At 42.9% G+C, this 20,833-nt stretch overlaps 1 protein-coding gene across 4 annotated transcripts in view; it reads left to right on the top strand.

Moving 5' to 3' along the window:
* Positions 1–20,833, top strand: part of LOC144734529 (sucrase-isomaltase, intestinal-like) — a 332,315-nt gene that overhangs the window by 137,797 nt on the left and 173,685 nt on the right. For all 4 annotated transcript variants that reach the window (XM_078616769.1, XM_078616770.1, XM_078616768.1 and 1 more), the window contains one exon: positions 13,903–14,015. In XM_078616769.1, the coding sequence (XP_078472895.1) occupies positions 13,903–14,015 (113 nt within the window). The remainder of the gene's footprint in view (positions 1–13,902; positions 14,016–20,833) is intronic.

The following is a 20,833-nucleotide window of genomic DNA, read 5'->3' as shown; positions in this document are numbered from 1 at the left end:
GTCTCTGTTGAGTTCAGTGCAGGTGCTGGCAACACATGTAGGTGGAGGAGGGATGAATGTTGAGAGGGACGTGTGTTGATGCTCTTGTCAGCCTGTGCCTTCCCGCTACCGGGCAAAAGTCTGCCCCCATGTTCATCCATTACTTGATTTCCTTAGGCACAGGTGTAGCAGTGCTTACTTTCAGAATAATTACAACGGGCAGTGTATAGTTGGATGAATTGGTTCTCTCTGTAAGCTAAACTTTGTTTTATTTTACTGGGTAAGGCCCACTGAGCTATGAGGCTGTTTTTAGGAAGCAACATGGCCGCAAATGATGGCTCAACGAAGTGGCTTAACACGTGGAAATGTATATCAGCCAGCTACTCTAAACGCGTGATGTTGATTCTAAATGTGGAGTTAAAACCCGGAGGACCCTGAGAAAAATCCACGTGACCACGGAGAGAGAGAGAGACATCCAAACTCCAAATATATTGCAGGCGTCAGGGTCGGGATCAAACCTACGACCTATTGTTAACCAGGCGAGGTATTTAGCATCTCGCCACCACAGCGACAATTGTGAAGGTGGAATAGTGAAGGAAGGTTTCTATCTGACGGTGCAGACCGCATATGACTCCACAGTCTAAAGGCTGCCTGCTGAATAATACATACTTGCTTTATGTATGGACACTGTTATATGATGGAAAAAAGCTGCATTTCCTGAAGTTGGCCAGTTGGTTGAAGAGCTGAGTGCTTTCTTTCCTCTCAGTGACAGTAAAATTAATCAATCTGTTCTTCATGCATAGAATTTGCTTAGTGCTGGGAATTTATTTTATATTAATTTAATGGTTTTCCAGGATCAACAGGAATCTAATAATACAAGGGAATACAACACATACACCAAGATGAAACAAACCATGGTAACAAATGAATGTCATGACTGAATCTCTAACATACGTTCAATAAATCTTGACTAAAAGCTTTCGTGACTGCAGGAATACATATTCTATGGGTCTTTCGGTAAAGCCACGTAGATAGAAAAATACTACAAATATCACGACGTTTCGATTGCGTGTGTTGCAATCGTCTTCACCTAAAGATGATTTGCGATCGAAACGTCCTGATATTTTTGATCATTTTTCTATCTACATGGCTTTACCGAAAGACCCGTAGAATATACATTCAATGGCCTTATTGTATAATCAACCATCAAAAATCTCTACAGACAACAATTCCTCCTATTAGCACAGTTGGCTGCGTATGCTGGGAAATAAGTTCAACATACTATCTCTAAGACACAAGAGCTTCTGAAATTCCATTTGGCAACCCTTACACAATATTGCTCTTTGCGATTGATCATTGATTTTTGGGTAATTTTCCATGAATAAAATGCCAATATGTGTGATACACCCCTCCACCTGACACAGGCAAATAAATCAAGTTGTCACTTGAACAAACACGCCAATTCATTACTGTCTAAGCACATCCATATGCTGGAGAGGAAATCCACGAAATGTTACAATTTCGTTGTTGCTGCTGGTTACAGCATCAGACGACTGTCAGAATTGCGAGGCAGCTGTGAAGCCATTATGGCAATTGTCTGATGATGCTGCTTGTAACTTCCGACCTTACTGGTTTTCTGAAGAAATTAATTCGTGCGTTTATTCACGTCACAACTTCATTTATTTTACCGTGTCAGGTGGAGAATGGTGTACATCACACATTGTCATTGTATTCACATGATCTCTCCCACAAATCAATTACGAAATCATAATATTGGGCTGTGAAAGTCTCCGTGTTAAATATTGCTCCGTTTAGAAGAAAACCTATCTTTAAACACGTAACTTCTTCATCTGAATTGAACAACTATTGAACAACATTGGTACTAATGGGTATAACATTATCTTTAGACAAAAACCTGAATCATAATTTACCAACTATCATGCAATGTTACTCCTATTGGGGAATGAAATCATCTTTGACTTGCTGCAAGTTAAATCATGATATAAATATATCTGAAGATACATTTGTTGGTGTTCAGCAAGTAGCACTGATTGTGGGAGTCCTCAGAGACAGACTTCCAGAGTAGGAACAGCTGATGCAGAACACAAGTAGTTAAAGCATCAATTATAGGCTGAATCTACATTCTAAACATCTGGGCACGGCCAGAAAGCACATGCTTGTCTATTTACTGAAACGAGTGGACCACGTGCGTGGGGAAGCTTGGATCCACGCAGATGCAAACTGGGCTCTATGCGCATTTGTTAAATCAGTATAAATTGTGAAACACTCATTAGGAGCCAATACAATACTTGTTCTCTAATTAAGTGCGGTTTTTTTATTCCCTTGAAGATAATTTTGGGGGTTATTGTGATGAACCGTGACCCAGGAGCAGTGAAGTATATCCCGAAGATTATATTATTGCACGCAAGCATGCCTCTGGTGGCTTTGAAATAGTCATAATGAGAACAAAAAGGCCAACATCGCACTCTTCATTGATGATCATTCATAAAAAGCGGTGAGTCAGCATCCCGTATTCATCTCTTAGGGCTAAAAATACAATAAAACACATAACCCTGGTCCAAAACATTTAAAATTGTGTAAATTCCTGGGTCCTTTTAGAATTGCCGCATACCTCCCTGAGCTATTGACTCTACGAGGGATTTGCACAGGTGTCGGAGGATAGGCTCATTGTACGTACGTATGTTGAACTTCTTTCGCACCATATGTAGACAACCGTGCTAATCAGAGATGCGGGTTTAAGGACATAAAAACAGAAGGCACCCCAATCGGTTTCAAGTACTATTCCACTAGGTGGCAATTGCCGTACGCTACGGTAGGAATGCGAACCAGCGAGCGAGGGATGTCCCGAGGTTTAGCTGACACTTGGCCCCGAAGAGAGTCCAAGGCGTCATTAAACATTCTGATGCCCAGCACTTCCCACGTGCAAATTATATTTTTGGCTGGCCATCTAACAAAGAGGGTCACCGCATCGCGCGCTTTCAGGCGTACTTCTGTGGCCATCTGGAATGCTCTTCCTTCCGCTATTAGGAAGCCACTGCATCTATCCCCTTTTAAATACAGATTGAAAACTCGATTTATTTAGAACTGCTTTTCGTGTTTAGTTTGTTGTCCTTCTCCACGCCTTCGATTAGCACGGTTGTGCATGGTTCTGGCTTCTGTCACAAGACAAGGGCGTAGAAATCTGGGGGAGCAAGATCACATAGAGCCTTACAAACAGTGATGGTTAGAAGCTTCAAGTGCTGGCAATGTTTTGTGATTTGCCAATCGCAGCTAGTTTCAAGAATCTTACCCCCGTAATGGCCAACGTTTTGGTGTACATGATGGGTGCAAATAATGAGTGGATAGTTTTGTTAACATATCCAGTATTATGTATTGTGTACAAAAACAGGTTATCGCATTTAGCATTTACTACACCTTCATAACCTGCAATTAATCTGCTCGGGGATTGGTGGGTCACTGTAGGAAGGAAATTAACACTTAACACGATTTACCATGAGGTTGAGGCTCAGTATCCTTGCCTGCCGTTAGTGCGAGTCATGGATGTGTTGGGGAGATATCTGCCGGCATTGTGATGTGGTCTATGGGGGACACTGACAGGAAAAGAGCAAATGGCTTTTGACCCCCATGAGATGAAAACAGTTTATCTCTGCAGCGTTCACACTGAGGCAATGCGAGCGGGGCGGTCATCTTTAACTCGCATGAATGAGGCGTTGGATGACTTCGAAACGGACGATCAGCAATTATCAGGAGCAGGATTTTTCTGTTAACAAGGCAAATGATTAAAGCAAAAAGAGAAGACAAATAAATCCCATTATCCACCACCCACCTCCTCCCACAATGCTATTTACAACGTTCAGGTTAATAAATTCGTTTCCATTATTAGGCGCTGTCGCATGCTAATTTATTTTACCTTTTTCTTGCCCGGGTCATAGTTCAATGAAGCGAACTCCCTCTAATTGGACCAATGCGTCACGCCTCTGCACTCGTGGCCGCGCAACATTAAGCACCGCGCATATATATATATTGCCGTTACCTTCTGCGGAACAACGGAGCTTAGGTCAAACAGAGGATGGCACCTTTGTGAAGGGGGGGGGGGGTCACTCGGTGGTAACTGTGGGAGGGTGTGGGTGGCAATAGCTGAGTGATGGTGGTGTGCAACACCTGGATTTTGGTGGGTCACGCTTGGAGGTCTTGCCCAAAGAAATGGACCAGCGGATCGCCGATGTGCACCTTTGATTTGATGGTGATGATTTTGATGAGAAAGTCTGCATTTGGCACGTTCATTTATTAATTCTGTACATTCTGTATAACCTGTGCATGAACTGAAATACAACTTTTCTCAACAGCCATTATGATGTATTGGACTAGTGTATGATCTGTAATATACGTGTTCCTATTCCTCTGTCCCACAAATACGAGAGACTGTCATCATGTCCAGTTCATGTATTTCTGGACATTCGTTCCATCAGAAACTGATGAGCCTGGGCCTGTCCTACATGATGACAGACCCGAGCTGTGCTTAAATATTATACATTGGCCACAGAGCATCTTTAACAATAATCTTGCTGGAAATAAAATTTACGAATTAATAGTTTGCGTGACGTTTTAAACAACATTATTTTTTACAATTTGACACTCGTCCCTTAAGGCATTGCTGGATTGCGGGAGATGGTAACAGCTTGTGTAGGCCTTCCGCAGTGGATTGACCACGGCTGATGAGGATGATGATGTGAAAGATACCTGATGCACAAATGGAAAATTACAAACTCTCCAGTGTGCGACTGTGGTCATCCAGAACAACGTATAACAACCTAACGCCCAATCTACAAATACGAAGGAGACATCACAGGGAAACACTACTACTTCGCTGCTCCTGACGCATTTATCTGGGCTTGATCACCTAAATGTGAAGTTGTAGTTATTGCTCCGCATCTGCATTAGCCATACGAAAGAGAGAAGATGATACTGCTCTCCATGACTAAATATATGATTTCGAGGACGTCTCCGTTACAAAGGCAGTAACATGGACAGAAACTGAAGATTGGCAGTAGAAAATGCATCGCGAGGAAATCCTGTAACATCGCTTTCCGAGTTAAATCCTAATCCAAATGAAGTGCCTGCTGTCTGAGATTTTGAAACGAAATTTTGACGCTTCATTCTCTGCCAGAGTCCCCATTAGCATAATTGGTATACAATTAGCGAGATAGTCCTGTTAATAGAGAAATTGCTTTGGCAAGCTGCTGATCGTTCATCTGAGGTAGGTACCCTTCAGCTAAGTTTTCTCCAGCTCAGTTGATTTTTTGTTACTCAGGATGTTTCTTTTTTTCTATGCTGGTGATGTGCGAAATGAAGACAGAGCAGTGAATAATAATAGCAAGTAGTCAATCATAATAATAGCGAAACGTGGTAAAGATGCAGCCCTCAAATTATAGTTTTACACCACAGTTGGTGGAAGGGCCTTGATTATAGAGCGTTCAAGAGAGCGCCTCTTTGAAGGCATTTTGGCCTCCTCTTCCACGCTGGTCAGACTTCTTGGAAGAGTTGGGAGTACCCACACTTTACCCCTCCACACGGTATCCGCCGATAAACGACCGTAAGGGTTCCCATTTATACCGCTACGGTGGACAGAATGAATAATGGTTAAGAAACGAGCCCCATTGTTTCAACTGCGTCACCAGGAATTCAAATCGAACCCAGCGACATCTTGATTGCAAGTCCAGTGCGCTAACCGTTTCACCACAGCGGTATTCCCATAATAATAATAATGGTGCTCCGTAATTGTATCCCAGGTTACTGCCGTCGAATGTTTGTCCAATTCCATTCATGAGAGTGTTGTGTGTGTGTGAGATAAATCAGTGACGACAGAGAAGGCCCACTTAATATTGCAGAACACCATGCAAAGCTCCACACAGACAAATTCGAGAATCTATTCGCTTTTACGGCAATCTCATGGCCACCTTGCAACCCAGCGAATTTAGGAGTTTCATACGTTTGTGTGATAGACCAACCCCGTGTCTTTAAAGTGCTGGATTTTAAACACGTGGACATCAACGTGCCCAATAGCAAAAACCCTTCCCATCAAAATGGCACAGTTGTGTTCTTTATCGCCTTCTTTTTAAACTGAAGCTAGCATCTTGGATGCGAGAGGCTTTGGTGACGTAAATTCACGTATTTTTCGTCTCATTTGTCGTACGTCATCCAGCCTTCTGACAAAGAAACATTTAAATAAAATGAAAATCAGTGGCATTGCTCGCATAAACAATATGCCATAAAAATGAAAATGCAATTTGTTTTTCATAAATGAAAATATTTATCACGAATGCCTTGGGTAATCATCGCCATCATTCGTGGGACTCATGCGTGTAATCAATTTAAGAAATGTTTTGATATTCATTATAATATTTTAATTATACGATTAAGGTGGCTGCCTGCAGTGCAATTCAAGTTGCTTCAGAAGGGTTTTTGTTTCTTCTTTTTACCGATAAGTAAGGAATAACACATTTCACACATTGCAAGTTATCACTAAATTAAAGAGAAAAATGAATCATGAGGAAATGCTGAAAATATATAACTTATATAAGAAATACAGACTCGCATTTAAAAAAGTAAAGCACTATTATTAGTTGTTCTGCTTATTTCACAAGTGATAATTATCTTGCAATTCTTGGCCGAATCTTAGTATTGCATGGCCGTATTCCCATATGCACCTTATAACCATCACATTTCCACATTGAACAGCAATTTACACGAAACGGAATTGCATTTTAAAAGTTACCCTGTGGATTGTCAGCATGGAAATTACTGCTGTAATTTAAATTCTACACGTGCATATAGCCTTTAACAAATACCATTTGAAGCACGTTGGCGCATGCCTGTAATCCAGTAACTTTAGAGGCAAGGTTTGGTGGATCAAACACATTCCGAATGCTACTGGACTACAAGGGGGTCAGGAGATGGATGTGCAGCAAAGTCCAATTGAATCCACGCGTGGTGAGCATTGGAGTGGTTATCCCCTTATATGTGTGGTGTTTCTTTGAGTGCCCTTTTGTTTCTGCCACATGCCAAAAAAGCTCATTAACGGTGTTTACCAAACATCCCGATGCAAGACCCCGGTGAGGAAGTGTTAAGCCTCAGAGAGCCTTTTCTTCACAAACAAAGGGAATTATTTCTTTTTGTCCTATAATCCAGTGTGGAGATTTCCTTTAATTATTAAACACATTTTTACTTTTTTGTTTCTGAGGTTGAAGCCGTGTTACACTGTACGATGAATCTAACAACCTAAGTTCAATTCCCTGCCTCGGTTAACACTAGTGGCGAGCGATGTCTGAGCAGTTCATGGGCCTCCCCACCATCAACCCACACGGACCAGAGTGGTGAAGTAAGGTCAAACAACCCCCAGAACTGTGGAAGGCTTCATTCAGCAGTGGGTTGAGAAATAACCGAAATCTTCTTGGTTCTTTCGGTAAAGTCACGTAGAAGGGAAATAATAAAATAATAATAAAACATAATAAAATACAATTCTCACGACGTTTCGGCCACAACGCAAGCAGTCTGTCGGAAAGACAGCGTCTTTGTGGCCGAAAAGTCGTGAGAATTGTATTTTATTATGTTTTATTTTTATTATTTTATTATTTCCCTTCTACGTGACTTTACCGAAAGAACCAAGAAGATGAATCCCTGCAGTCACGAAAGCTTTTAAATCGAAAAATAACCGAAAGTATAAGCTATCCATCATCAGCCACGCTTGTACGTTGAACTTCTTTCACACCATACGTAGCCAACCTTGCTAATCGGGGGTGCGGGGGATAGTTGTAGGTGTGGCCACGATCTATCCACTGCTGAATGAAGGCTCCCCAAACCGTCGTCATCGCACACGATCCTGCGATGCAACAATCGCTCTCATCACACACAAAGTGCTTGCCACGAATGAACCACAAATACCTCGCTGATCTAGTCAATGAGCATCAACCATCACGGATACTTCAGTCATCCTCGAAGCAGCTTTTGGCTGGCCATCGAACTGCATCGCACGCTTTCACATGCGCTTTTGCAGCCATCTGGAACGCTCTTCCTTCAGATATTTGGAAGCCACTGTTGAAATGCAAGTTTAAATCGAAATAATTTTTTTTTATTTTGAACTGATTTTTGTGTTTACTATATTGTCCTTTCCGCGCTCCTCCGATTAGCATGGTTGGCTACATACAGTGCGAAAGAAGTTCGGCATACATAATACATCATAATAGCAGCCATCAACCATGATGATGGTGGCGATGGTGATGATGATGACGATGGTAATGATGAAGCTTGGGAAACCACCACCGAGTGTAGATTAACGTCTTTCTATGAGAATAGAAATTCCATAATTGTAAAAAAAAATTAAGTACTGTATGTTGAATTGCCTCGTGTGAACCTTTCAGTGGGGGGGGGGTGGATTTGTCCAGTTTACTCGAATGAAAAAAGCACTATCAGCTCGACGCGAGATTTGTGCGAGTGTCAGCGAGTTGGACGTTTCTATTTTTTATGGACAGGCTCCTGTCAAACACTGGAGGTTGTAACGCACCACTCTGTCATCTTGAAAGCACTGTTATAAAAAATATATATATAATCATTCCTGTTTTTGGCAGTGGTAGCAAAAGCAGATGCTGCTTACTTGGAGCAATAACGTCCCAAATGAAGTTGTGTCAAATGTGAATCGCTTAACCCATTGCTGCTCGCTTTGCCGATGCGTAAAAATGGCAGTCGTGGCCTTGGCATGTCGTAGTGACTCAATGAAAGCTGCCATTCAAACAGAGAGATTTGGATGTGGCCGACAATAGGACAAGCTGTAAGCAGTGAAATATTCTGCATAACATATTTGAGCGACCTTTACTCTTTGGTGAGAGCCTCAGTGGTAAGATGTTAATTACCTCGCCTGGTACACAGGAGGTAGCGGGTTCTATTCCGAACCTGACGCCTGTATATTTGGAGTTTCCATGTCCTCCCTGTGGTCGCGTCAATTTTTATCCGGATCCTCTGGTTTTCCCCTCCACATTTAGAAACATGCGTTTAGATTGTTTGGCTGCCTTGAATGTCCACACGATAAGAGTTCAACCTCCTCTGTTTCCCCTACGTAAGTGACCTCATTGCTTGGCTCACGTCGCTAAGTGTCATCAAACGACCGTGATTCTTGTTGTTGGTGTTGTTCACTATTGGAACTCAACGTGAGCCCGGTACAAAACGCCGACCGCGGAATAGAGGGGTAACAGGAACTCTGCGAACATCATCGGCCGTGATTCAAAACTAATGCGACCAAGCCACAGCAAACAGAGTTGCTTTTTTGCGTTGTATGGGGGGGTCCACATAGGGTGCCGCGGTGGCGTGATGTTAACTACCTCGCCTGGTATACAGGAGGTCTTGGATTCGATCCCGACTTTGATGCCTGTATATTTGGAGTTTGCATGTTCTCCGTGGTCGTGTGGATTTTTCTCTGTTTTTCCCTCCACATTTTGAATCGACATGCATTTAGAGAATTTGGCTGCTATACATTTGCACGTGAGAAGCCACTTCGTTGAATAATCATTTGTGGCCAGAAAAATATCTATATAGCTCAGTGTTCCTTACCTGATAAAAACAATAAAGTGGAAATACTCTTCTTTATGGAGGATCCTTCACTTGGAGGCATGCGTCCACGGGGTAAGGGTTAGCACACTAGACTTTTTTATATTCGGTGCAATAATGAACAACAGCCATATCACACATGAGTACATCATGTTCCTGGATTTTCTGTTTGCGCATAGTCACTTTAAGATGTTTTCTTGTTCATATTTTTGTTTTTTGTTTGTTGCAGTTGCACCCGATTCAAGAGCCGAATGGCTCACAGGGCTATACCAAATAAATGAAACTGAAACTTAAAACTAATCGGCATAATCATTGGGTTCACTGCAGCTTAAAGACTCAGTCCCTACAAGGCGTGTGGTGACGTTAGGAGATTTTCCATGTGCTGCTCGGCATTTGAAGGCCTGCAATCCAGAGGTCACGGGTTCAATCTGCCAGCGGGGCAGTTGAAAAAATTGGAACGTATCTTAAATCATCCCATCTCTGTTCATCCAGGAAATAAGACGATAACACCAGTTTGTCGATTGGCAGGTCGTGTGTGGAAGGATAAAGTCTGGGTATTCCCACCTCTTCGAATACGTCGACCCAGCGTGGAAGAGTAGGCCAACTGTCGTTCACCCATTTGTTCCGCTTATTGGACAGAGGTGGTGGGGTTTGAGAAACTAGTCAATCGTTTCAACTGAGATGGAACCTGCGACCTCAATTGAACCTGCAACATTTAGACTTTCAAATTCAGTGCGCTCACCATTGCACTGTGACATCATCCCCTGGGTATGAGTAATGATATAAACAAAAACAAATAATGCACAAATTAATAATCATGCCTCCAGTCCAGACGCTCCCGGTAAAGCAGTGTTCTCCACTAATTTTCGGAGGGGGGGGATGGGGGTGGGATGGGGTGGATCCCTGTCGCTGTCGCCGAGAAGACATCATCAGTGCGAGGACCGCCACACATTTGAAACCATTGGGCTTTAACAGCAGCACGATGATGATGAGGGGGGGGTTGGTGATGTCACGTGTTGTATATTGTCGGGGGCCTCACGTCAGGGGCCGCACCAAAGGCCACCGGGGGCCCCACCGGCGGCCTGCATTGTTCGATTACGACTCGTGGAAGACTTCGCTCAATGCACTTTACAGCGACCGCTCCTCCGCCACGTCCGTTGGTAATCACGTGCCGGCAGTGGCCGACGTGACCACGCGCCAGCCCATGCGATGGCTGCTGAACCCACAGCACCTCAATTAGTCAGCTAATCCAGCGTGGGTACTTAAGAGCACCTCCTGTCAGCTGTGCTCAATGCAATTAATTTGAACTGTACGGAGTGCCATCAATCATTTAATTAAAAGGTGTTATGGGGTTGCACGTGTGCTTGGCTGAGCGCTCACGAAAATTCGGGGACCAGGGCTTTTTTTTGTTTTCCGTGATTGCTGATGAAGGGCGCCGCGTATATAATAACGTCATTAATTAGCGTATTCAAATGTAAATTCACCAGCGTTGCATCCAAGCCCAGGGTTTTCGGGCCCTTGCGGCCTCTTCTCGGACTATTTTTTTGTCTTGTTATCTTCAGCTGTACCATTTTACACGCATATACAGCGTACGCATCGATGGTCGTAAAACCGAGTGAGTGAAAGGGTGATGTACATTGTAAATGCTGTTCCGGAATTGCTGGAAAAGCTGACATGTCTATGCAGATTCATCATCATCGTCGTCAGCCATTATCAATTCACCGCTTGATGAAAGCCTCCCTAGACGATCTCGTGATGCAACTTCCCATCTAGCTCCTGCATATGATCTGATATCACCCCGTGTCTACCGTATGACGAAGCAATCTTGAATCTAAAACTGCATCTAACTTGTCCTGCAAATAAATGATGCCTTAGAGGTTGCTTGGTTTTACTCGTAAGAAAAGCTCGGCCTGAATATCTATTGGCTTTTGGTCTTATGTTAAACACGGTCGCACAAAAAAGACACGATCCCCATCTCCTGTGAACCAAGTAGATTTATTTCCATTGCATGTGATGCTGAGGCTGGTAAAAAGTAAGCAAGATCTTGCTGTCTAGTTTGCAGCACATGTTTATGTCACGCAATTTTGCACGCATGTCGCTGTTTAATACATTATTTGGATTGAACATTGTTAGATGAATGCCTTTACTTCATTTAAAACCAAATGAAAGCTCTTTGAGATGAATTGTATATTTTTTCAAGGAAAACCTGGGGAAAATAAATTCAGGGCTAAGAGGCAATGACCATGGCAAAAGAATATATATATATAAAACGAACCAATAACACAAAAACTGAAATGCAATTTAAAATTGAGTAACTAACTTAGTTTCAGTCACTGGAGAGATACAAAAACTTATGAATATATTAGCTCATAGATAAAGGCATTTAAAACGTATTTCAAAAGCCCTTGCATTTTATACTGTTCATGCAAATAATCTACAACCTAATCAAAGAATATCCTGTGCAAGGTTGGAATCAAATATAAAATTAACTGCCTGTTTAAACTATGCCGGTGTATTTGCTATTTCCCATGCAGTAATAAGAGTATGGCTTTTTTAGTGACTGGGGTACCCTTTCCCATGACACAATGCACACATCTGTTGATGATTTAACGCAAAATGATGGATTGTGTGGCGCTGCGCGGATTCGGCATAAAAGCAACTCCTGATGTCGACCTTCATGATTGACAATGACATCGTGCAATTGTCTGTTCAATTGCGGTCGTGGTTCCAGTTTGGCTGGGAATAAATGCTACTTTAAGTCTTCTACGGTCTCAAATCGACAATAGGAATGGGATGGTAGAGGTGTGATTGGCACTGCCACGCAATAAATTACGGATTCTTGTCCCAACAAAATCTCAGCATGTGTGCATTAATAACGCTTTGCATTTCTATTAAAACTGTTGATTAATCCACCGGTATGGGTCAACTGCGACTTGAAAACCGTGACACTGAACGTATCCCCTTCCACCGAAAACTTAATTCGCTCACGTTAGGACCACCCCGGTATGCGAGAAAAAAATAAGCGAGTATTGCTGAAGCGAAGCTGATGGCGGTGCCGTCAGTGCCTCGGAGAGAGATTTCGGGGGCATGTAGGGGGCAGCGACAATGCGTAGAGAGACCCGGAGGATGCAGTTGGCATGCAGCTTTGCTTTATGCCAAGAACAAAAAACGTATAAACTTTCAAGCAATAGGCAGGATCCTTCATTTTACCAGCAGATGAAATAAACCCCATTGAGACGTATGTGGAACATTGCCTCCTTTTTGTTGCAAGCGTGACCTGGAAAAGATCATGGTATGTCGCTGCAAAAATGCTCATCTCGGCGTCGACAAGCCGTGCCGTTAGAGTACTGCATCCGTTGCAAGGTGAATCGACTCTGAGAACGATGAATTTACCATGCGTGTTTTTTTTTTCCGCGTGTGTGTTTTTGCGTGCGATGATGTAACACACTCAAGACACGCAACGGCACATCGCAGATGTTCACACATTGCCGCACGCATCTCGCCGTCCACTCGTTGAGGACGTTCGACGGACGTTGACATGTCGAACCGTGAACGTTCAAGTGTCAGTGTTAGGGGCGAGCGTCGGGCGTGAGTGCCGCAGTGCGGGAAGAGGAATAGAGCCGGGGGAATTGTGCCAAGGTGGAATTGAAAAATAAAGAGTGCGCACACACACACACGGAAAGCGATTCAGTACCCTTTCGTACAATAACAAGGGTGGGAATCTTGTAGAATTAGACGGGGGTGATAATTTCAGATCCAGGAACACAACCCTATTTTCTCCTTTAGGTCTATTATTTGTCGAACGCGTTTTTTCCCCAACACGCCATTTTCCAGAGGAACGTAACTCCCACGTTCGGCGAGCTCTGAATACATTTCAAGAGCCGGCAGCCTCTGGCTGGATTGAGCAAACTTTTGTTCGCCATGTCATCTGCACCTAGTTAACTGGGAGTAACCCCGAGATATGAACAGAGAGGGATTGGTGGCTGGAGATGAGAATATATGGTCCATGATGTGACGAGATCGATGGCTGAGGAGTAGTGAGTGCAACTGTGCACGTACCTACAATTGAATCTGGATTTGAAGCTTTCGTGACTGCAGGAATCCATACTCTTTGGTTCTTTCGGTAAAGTCACGTAGGTATAAAATAAAATAAATCACGACGTTTCGGGCACAACACAAGCGTCCATCATCAGGTGGGAAAGCGTGGTCTGCTGCTGAGGCAGACTTTTTTTAAAGGTTTGAAATGGGTGCATACCTACAATCTGTCGTGTTGTGTGTGTGTTTTTTTTGCGTTTGTTTTCTCAGACGTCACCATACAGCCCACGCCAGCCCTGACATATCGCACCATTGGAGGGGTGCTCGACTTTTACATTTTTTTGGGGCCATCGCCAGAGGAGGTGGTCCAGCAGTACCACGAGGTATGTGCCGTGGAGACGCACCTCGGACAATACATTATCATCCGTTGCTCACGGAGCACCGTCAGTAGACGCACAGGTTTATCCACCCTGCTGTGTTTTCCAGTTGTGTCCCTCTAACAGATATCTTCAATTTGAACACGTGGGCTTTCGTGGCCAATGTTATTCGTAATGAAGGTGTTATTTTTTGGGGGGGTTAGATGGTGTAAGTATGAATGTGTTAAATTTCGATTTAAAGCTTTCGTGACTGCAGGGATTCATCTTCTTGGTTCTTTCGGTAAAGTCACGTAGAAGGGAAGTAATAAGATAATAAAAATAAAACATAATAAAAACAATTCTCACGACGTTTGTTGTTACTACTTCAGCACACCGGTTTGTAACTAATTGGCACGTTTCGTTTACGTGACAAACCGAACTAATTGGCTGTGTAGAGTGGTGATGGGTTAAAGTCACATTAATATTTATGCCATTTAATAAAATTGAAACCTTTATTATGAAAGATATCTTCAATTGAGAATAGGTTTTCCCCTTTTTTCTGGCAACAAAACAGGTGTTAAGATGTTAAAACACCAAATTGAAACCTTTTACAAGGAATTATGTCTGCATTAACCACAATACTTGTGGTCAGAATGCAAACAAAAACATACTCTGATAGTATATGCATTGTCTTTGAAACTGAATCCTCTGGTCTAACACCGTTTGAGACTAGGCTCGAAAGAAAGCTGTCTTTGGTGTGGGCCAATCAGTTTCAAAGACAATGCATATATTATCAGAGTGTTTTTTTTTGCATTCTGACCACAAGTATTGTGGTTAATGCAGACATGATTCCTTGTTAAAGGTTTCAGTTTGGTGTTTTAACATCTCAACACCTGTTTTGTTGCCAGAAAAAATGGGAAAACCTATTCTCATATTTTGGTACTTGCAAAGGAGGTCCCATAATATATCTTCAAATGTTTTGCAATCTTGTTAGCAAAATTAAGTTATGCCAGCTCCAGCCCACAAGAGATGAGATCCAATCCACATTTATCTTCCCTCCTGCACGGACAATGTATGAGGCACAACGTCGCATATCACAACTAACAGCCCACACCCATTGCCGTGTGTGTGCACCGTGTGTTCTTCATCTCGCGTACACGGTGGTGAGATGTTATCATCCTTCGCCTGGTATGCAGGCGGCTGGTGGTTCGATCCCGACCCTTGACGCCTATCTATATTTGGAGTTTGCATGTTCTCCCCGTGGTCGAGTGCGTTTTTTTTATGGGTCCTGAGGTTTTTCCCTCCACAGTTATAAACATGTATTTAGATTATTTAGATGATTTTGTCGCTATAAATGTCCAAATGATGGGTTACTTTGTTGAGTTATCGTTTGTGGCCAGGTCGCTTCTGAAAAATAAGTTAATACCTCAGTGGGCTTTGCCTGGTAGGATGGGGATGGTTTATTGTTGTATTTGTAATTGTTTGTCTGACTTGTTTACCTTACTTGTACTTTGCACTCCTATCGTGTTCTCGTATTGTTGGTTGTTATAATGGTCTTACCCGCCCCTACTGGACATATGGGAAAAATTAACCCCTAAAAACAACGTTTTTCAATATAAATCCTTTATATGCGTGTTTAATGGGCCACAACCCAGCCCACATTGGTCTTTGAAACGGGCAGCTAGAGTCATCTCGTCCTCTGGCTTGAGATGGCTGCCACCTATGGGTCAGATGATTGTCTGCCACCATTAAGCAATTGGTAATTAAATATAATATTTTTTTTTCCTAAAAGGTGTAAAATTTTGGAAAAAAAATTTCACGAAAATACATTGTCACACACAACGAGTCTGTGTGCATAATGTCAGCTCGATTGGATCACGGGAAGTGGGTTAAAAAACGACCGAAAGATTTGCACGGTCGTAAGCGCGCAAGCAAGCAAGTGAACTTAATATAAAGGATTTAAAAATAGCTTAATAGATCACCGGATTCCTCCAATATAAATATTCTGATTCTGACTTGTAACATACAGCGTAGCATTTTCCTCATCTTCCCCATGTTCAAAGCAGTTTGCTCCATTTCCCATGAATATGCTAAATTCATCTTCATATGCACATTCTTTTTGTTAAGGCGCTCTTCCACCTCCAACCCAGCTTATATATAAGCTCCTAGCTTGGTAGTGTCTCATTCTTCACCTGAAGACGGCTGCTTGCGTTGTGGCCGAAACGTCGTGAGAATTATTTTATTTTATTATGTTTTATTTTTATTATTTTATTACTTCCCTTCTACGTGACTTTGCCGAAAGAACCAAGAAGACAGTTTGCTCCATGTTTTTTTATAAGCTGTCACCAATATGCCACTGATCGGCAATCAGGTTGCAAACCGACGATTACTCAAGAGAAGCTCTGTGAAGAATTCACCACCATCATCGCCATCGGCCATGACCAATCCAGTTGGTGGTGAAGGCCTCTCCGATCCGTTACCGCCGCTCAGTCGGAGACCCATTTCTGCGCCCATCACGGTCGGCAAAGCTACGCCGCGTTTGCAGGGTTGCATCGTAACAGCATCGTTCTGTCTTCTTGGTTCTTTCGGTAAAGTCACGTAGAAGGGAAATAATAAAATAATACAAATGAAACATAATAAAATACAATTCTCACGACGTTTCGGCCACAACGCAAGCAGCCGTCCTCAGGTGAAGACCAGGTCTGTTGGAAAGACAGCGTCTGAATGACAGACCTGTTTTTCACCCGAGGACGGCTGCTTGCGTTGTGGCCGAAACGTCGTGAGAATTGTATTTTATTATGTTTTATTATCTTCTTCGATGGACGTGGAAGCGCTTGTGCCGCTTGCGCACAAGCGCTTGCGCACAAGCGCTTCCACGTCCATCGCCCACCCTTTCATCGCCCACCCTTTTGGCCTCGCCCCCCCTCCCTCCCGATACGTTCCTTTCATTGGCTACCATAGTCTGATGAGCTCCCCCCTCCCTCTCCCTCCCCCCTCAACTCGCTTTTAAGGGATTACATCTTGAATCATTGCCTCACTTGATACAGCTAATCTGGCTGTGACGGTCCCACCTGATGACGGAGACTTGTGTTGCCTCCGAAACGTCGTGATTTTTGTTTTTTATTTTATTTTACTTTCTACGTGACTTTACCGAAAAAACCTAAGAAGATGATTCCTTGCAGTCACGAAAGCTTCAAATCTAGAATTATGTTTTATTATTTTATTATTTCCCTTCTACGTGACTTTACCGAAAGAACCAAGAAGATGAATCCCTGCAGTCGAAGCATCGTTCTGAGCGGAGCTGGTTGGGGAGCGGAATAAAATGCTTTCATGAAAAAACAGTCGAGGGTAACTGTAGCGACGGGAATGTGCGAGTCTGATGAACGGTTGCGGCTGGTTCCTCCCCCCGCCTCCACATACAAGTTTTGCTATTTCAAAAGATTTTAAACAATCAAATGCCTCATCTTGTCGCAAGATGAGGGCATTAAGGCGCATTCATAGTTCGTGGATGGCGTGTCTGGCTAGGAGAGGTACAGTTACGTTGGGACCCGTTAATATAATTTGATACTTCTTGTTTGAGCTGTCACGTGAACGCTGATTACACCTGCAATGAAAGTATAATGGGTGGTCAGCCCACCGTTTGCAGAATCCGGCGACCTAAGTTGGAATCCCGGCCAAGGTTTAATCCCCCCCCTCCACTCGACTCCCCCCCCCCCACCTTTTACCAACCTGCACTAACTAGTGTGGTTGCAGTTTATTTTGTTTAACCAGGTGAACACTCCAATGACCGGGATAGGTTTAATTCGAAAAAGTGACCCACTGCGTTAATCTGCCAGTAGGGAGGTAATGGTTTGCTATGTATGGTACCAATTGTGTAATTTGCAGATGTATTTTTTTTCTAATTTGGGAAACCTCCCATCATTGACAAACTTTACTAATTGCCTGTGTCGGATGGGTTGAGAACGGCTGGATTTTTTTTCCATACACATTGAAACCTCGCCTTTTTTATATTGCAGCACGCCTAACAAATAGCATACCATTTGTATTGCAACAATTCCTGATATACGCTCGCTCTGAAACATACATTCCCCCCCCCCCCTCACGACATTCATAAGTAAATGAACATGTCTGTTGTGGATGATATGAAGGGTTGGTAAGTTAATCCTTTAGAATGAAGCTCGTGACTGATGTTCAGTATCTGCATAACAGCCCACACCAGAAAACGTTAACATTCATTTTTTTTGGAGTGCACAATGGATGGATTGCTTAATGCCTTTTTGATGGTATGCCAGATGTAATTGTTCATGTCACCGCGGCCAGAAGTCGTTGCAATTCATTTGTCCACCTTCCACAATTGCTGAAAACGCAAAGGAAGTCTCAATTCGTGCTCGTACGTTTAACTTCTTTCGTGCAACGAATGTAGCCAACCCTGCTAATCACACACGTCTGTGGATTACACAAAGATTCCCGGCACCGCGCATTTGTCCTCGATTTGTATTTAATCACGAAAGCTCACAATGCGGAAAGCTGACGGGTTCGTGGGCGGAACAAAATGTGTTTACACGCGTTCAGCTCGTGCCATTTTTATCTGCTTTTATCTCCAAATTATGGGCAACCTTTCGTGCAATTTTTTTACCTGATTTCCTCTGGCAATTAAACGATTTGATGATGTTTTTAGGTTTTTTCGGTAAAGTCACCTAGGTTAAAACATTAAAAAGTAAAATAAAATAAAAATTACGACGTTTCGGAGGCAACACAAGCTTCCGTCTTCAGGTGGTACCGTCACAGCCACGACAGCTGTATCAAGTAAATGAGAGATTGCAGGAGCTACCACTCCGTTTATATAATGGTTGGAGAAGGTGGTAGCTCCTGCAATCTCTCATTTACTTTATACAGCTGTCGTGGCTGTGACGGTACCACCTGAAGACGGACGCTTGTGTTGCCTCCGAAACGTCGTGATTTTTATTTTATTTTACTTTTTAATGTTTTTACCTACGTGACTTCACCGAAAAAACCTAAGAATATTAATCATTGCAGTCACGAAAGCTTCAAATCTAGGATTTGATGATGGTGCCTTGGCAGTGATGAACATGCACAGTTACAAAAAAAATACCTGCCCCAGTAACACTGCTTTAAAATATATATAGACAACGTTTTGGGCAACAGCCCTTCTTTATGTGTTAAGAAGAATGGCTATGAGCCAATTCTTGGCCTGTTGTATATACAGCTTATATTTACATGTTTACGCAGTGTCATTGACGAATGTGTAGAGTTTTTTTTCGAGGGCAAGTCCCCAACAGCAAAATAATTGCAGACTAAAGTTGTCCTCTTATCGGATCATACTTAGGAGAGTGAAGAGTGTTATTAAGACCCCATGGTATAGACAGATGGACGGATGGATAGATGAACAGACAGATAATTCATGCACTAACGCTTTGAACTTTAGTTGGAAAGAGTTATGGAAAGTGTCCTTCAAAGGCCATTCTTGAACTATATTTTATCCCTGTAGAACATAATTCATGCTTTGGCATGTCACACGAATTAATACCTCCACACTGGGCAATTAAACAAAAAGCTTCGTAGTGGACACACTATTATTTGGTTCTTTCGGTAAAGTCACGTAGATAGAAAAAAAGTGAATACAAATAATAAAATAAAAGTAAAAACAAAAACCACGACGTTTCGATCGCAACACAAGCGGTCGTCATCAGGAAAAGGGGGGTTTGCCTCTAAAGGCAAACTGTTTATAAAGGTTTAGAGATGGGCGTCGCCCAAGTGTATCAGCAGCATGGGCGGGGCAGCTAATATTAATGTAGGAGAAAACAACTAAACTTGCATTGGGTCTCCCCCAATCAAAGGGCCGCCAGGCAATCATTGCCCCTCGCTCCACACACCCACACTGCTGACGGTGGAGGTTGACAAGAAAACACAAATCATGACACCAAATGGTTGATGACATCTTTCTAATTATTGCTCAGTTTATAACCATCCTCATAGTTGAAATTGTGTCTGTTTTTATGGATGGCTTCATGAACTATTCGTTGTTGATAGCCAGTAGGCTTGCAAAGTAAAAGTGTACACACTGTACGTTAAAAGACTATTAACGTATGCGCATACCCTCACTCATTACTAGCATGTGCAAAAATGTGAATTGACATGGAGCAATTGTTCAGACATGAATAGATGTACAACAAGGTATAACAAGGACATGTGGCTCATTCAGACTTCATGTCTTACCAGAGGCGTAGCTAGGGGGGGGGGGGGCAGGGGGGGTACATATGTCCCCGGGCGCCAAGGTAAAGGGGCGCCGAAATGAGGCTTACAACGTCACATTATAACTTATTGCGGCGGGCGCGGCAGCCTGAAACTACTGCACAAATCTACACCTCGACCTAAAAGTTTATATATCCCGCCACACACAGCCTACATGTCATGTAAAACATTTTGTATGTGATTAAACGGGGGGGGGGGGGGGGCGCCAATTTTATAGTTCGTCCCCGGGCGCAAAATATCCTAGCTACGCCACTGTGCCTTACAGTGGATATCTATTTGGTGTTTGAACATCTAACACCTGTTTTATTGCCAGAAAGGGTGACGCCTATGCTTGTGTTTTCATCATTGTGTTACTGGCAAAAAGGTCCCATAGATATACATTGTATGCGTCTTGTTTATCTTGAGTACTTTGGTTTCGAATGCCAAACTCTCATTTACGCAATTTGGCAAACATCCTCATGCAGGCCCTCTGGCTCCCTTTTTCAAAGGGGCCTGAGTAAACGACCCCAAAAGAAGAGGTACATTTCACGTTTTATTTGATCAATTAACTTAATCGATTCCTCATCCCTGAT

Source organism: Lampetra planeri, chromosome 51 (genome assembly GCF_965212315.1).
Source record: "Lampetra planeri chromosome 51, kcLamPlan1.2.h2, whole genome shotgun sequence".
Taxonomy (NCBI): Eukaryota; Metazoa; Chordata; class Hyperoartia; order Petromyzontiformes; family Petromyzontidae; genus Lampetra; species Lampetra planeri.
The sequence above is the reverse complement of the archived record's forward strand: the minus strand, read 5'-3'. Positions and strand labels throughout refer to the sequence as shown.